This window comes from Anopheles cruzii, unplaced genomic scaffold (assembly GCF_943734635.1).
Source record: "Anopheles cruzii unplaced genomic scaffold, idAnoCruzAS_RS32_06 scaffold01652_ctg1, whole genome shotgun sequence".
Lineage (NCBI taxonomy): Eukaryota > Metazoa > Arthropoda > Insecta > Diptera > Culicidae > Anopheles > Anopheles cruzii.
Genome location: NW_026455237.1, coordinates 2,541 through 4,617, shown reverse-complemented (window position 1 = coordinate 4,617; position 2,077 = coordinate 2,541). Strand labels below are relative to the sequence as shown.

At 49.4% G+C, this 2,077-nt stretch overlaps 1 protein-coding gene across 1 annotated transcript; it reads left to right on the top strand.

Annotated features, from left to right (window-relative positions):
• Positions 1 to 1,047: 1,047 nt before the first annotated feature.
• Positions 1,048 to 1,851, top strand: LOC128276586 (uncharacterized). The gene is made up of 2 exons (XM_053015044.1): positions 1,048 to 1,237; positions 1,344 to 1,851. The coding sequence occupies exons 1-2, from the start codon at positions 1,204 to 1,206 to the stop codon at positions 1,592 to 1,594; spliced, it is 285 nt and encodes a 94-aa protein (XP_052871004.1). The 5' UTR covers positions 1,048 to 1,203; the 3' UTR covers positions 1,595 to 1,851.
• Positions 1,852 to 2,077: the final 226 nt, after the last annotated feature.

Here is a 2,077-nt window from a genome sequence, read left to right as displayed (position 1 = left end):
GTGCTCCACAGTTATCTGCTCGAACTGGGAACGGTGAGGTTCAGCTGTCTCAACGATACGTCCTTGATATTCGTGGTAGGTGTTGGAAACTGACATCGGGCGATTTTGGAGTTTGCGATTCGTCTAAGATGGTCCTCCTTTCTTATTTTGCACAACCCAACAGAACACCAACAGGGACGACAATCGAGATTTCTTTATGGTAAAACACAGCCGACCCCCGCTGATAGAGCAGTCGGTAGTGCTCTTCGCTGTCACGCAGCTGGCCTGGGTTTCGAATCCCGGGATCGGTTGTCACCCAACCGGCCATGGTTTCGATTCCCGATACCGGCATGACCGGGGGGTTGGCGCGGGGCTAACAATCCCGCCCGTAAAAATTAAAAATGTTAAATGTTACAGAGAGCATCAGAGATTAACATTGTCTCTGGTGCAGGCCAAGACTGCTCAGCGGTTGTAGCGCCAAAGAAGAAGAAGAAGAAGAAAACACAGCCGAAGCATGGCCGAAGGTTACATATCGGAACTGACGATCGAGTTCAGTGGACGGCTGGACGACCAGATCGTTGGATTTTACTCCAGCTCCTACCGCACGAACACCGGCGCCGAAGTGTAAGTAAAAGCAATTCCTCGGCAAGGGTACCGGCTCGAGGACGCGGGCCGTGGCCATAAGTACTGGGGGCGATTTGCGTTTTTCCACCCTCCAACTCAACTGCACCCTATGCTCCACTACGCGTATAGGTGGCTCTTAATTACTTCCGAAAGGAACCTGATCTCTCGGTGGGACGGGCTCCGAGTTTCGTCACCGGGCCCATAAAGATATTCGCCCGCCGAGCGGACCGAGTGGGACAAACAAATAAGACTACGACGTAATGGAAAGAAATGTCACTCCAGGCTATGCAGAAAGTGCAAGTGTTGTGGCAATTCTCACCACCGAACGGCAGAGATGACGAAGATGTTTATGGATATGTGTCTTATCGCGATGCGAAAAGATTTTTTATCAGTTTTTATAAAGCGGATACATTCTACATTTGCTATGCATTCGTGGCTGTACCGTATTGCTGCTGGCTGCTAGTCATTAGTGTTCATCTGAGTGGAAAGGTTGAGCCTTGGTCAACGCTGTACTGTGGAAAAAACACCAAGACGTCGGTGACGCCAGACGGAACCGTCAGCTAACGTTACACAGTGTTCCAACCCACTAGAAACATCAAGATGAGTTGGGCTCAGTGTATGAGCAATGTCGGCGGTGAGTAAAACCCAATAAATTCGAGCGGCGCGCGTAGTTCGCATCCTGGGCGGTGGTTGATTGGACTCCATGGCGCTAACGTTGACCATTGTTTTCTTCTCTACAGTGTTGATAATGAACAATAAGCTGGTCACATTCCTTAGTGTGGCCCTGTTTGCGTTCGTGATCACCACGATAGCGTTGTCCGAATCGAACAACACTAATGCGGCCGATTTGGACGAGTGCCGGGCAAAGTTGTTGAGCGCGACAACGACTACGGTGGCCACTACTACTACTTTGGCACCTACGACTACGGTGGTCAATACTACTACTTTGGAACCTACGACTACAACAGTGGCACCCGCGGCATCAGGCTAAAATCGGCAAACCGGGAACACTTATCCTTTCAGCGAATCATTTTACGGGAACACACGAACACGAAATGGACACGAAACGAAACAGGCACACAAAATGCCTGTAGCTGTTTTATGAAACTTTAAAATTGGTTGACAACTGTGCGTAGCATGCAATCGGGGAAAATCTCGTCGTCAGGTGAATCTGTTGAGGCGGTGGATGCAAGCGTTGCGCTGCGCTGAAGTAAAAAATCGGTAACAATAAACGACAAACAATTTGGAGACCCATCAAACACAACGTTCGGTTCAATCTTGGTGACAACCAACTGCTGCTTCCCAATTCCGTTAGCCTACAGATCGCAACGTTTGCCATAATCACAAAATTTGCACAACGCGTCACTGTTTTCACAAACTGGACTGTGCCACACATACCACCAAGTCAAGCACGCTCATGCTCACATGGCCGCTATTTGCAGTGGAACTTGGAGATTAACGTCGACGGTATCTA

Coding starts and splice junctions, on each gene's coding strand:
- LOC128276586 (XM_053015044.1), top strand. CDS start 1,204: ATGAGTTGGGCTCAGTGTATGAGCAATGTCGGCG. Junction 1,238..1,343: donor GTGTATGAGCAATGTCGGCG/GTGAGTAAAACC, acceptor TCTTCTCTACAG/TGTTGATAATGAACAATAAG.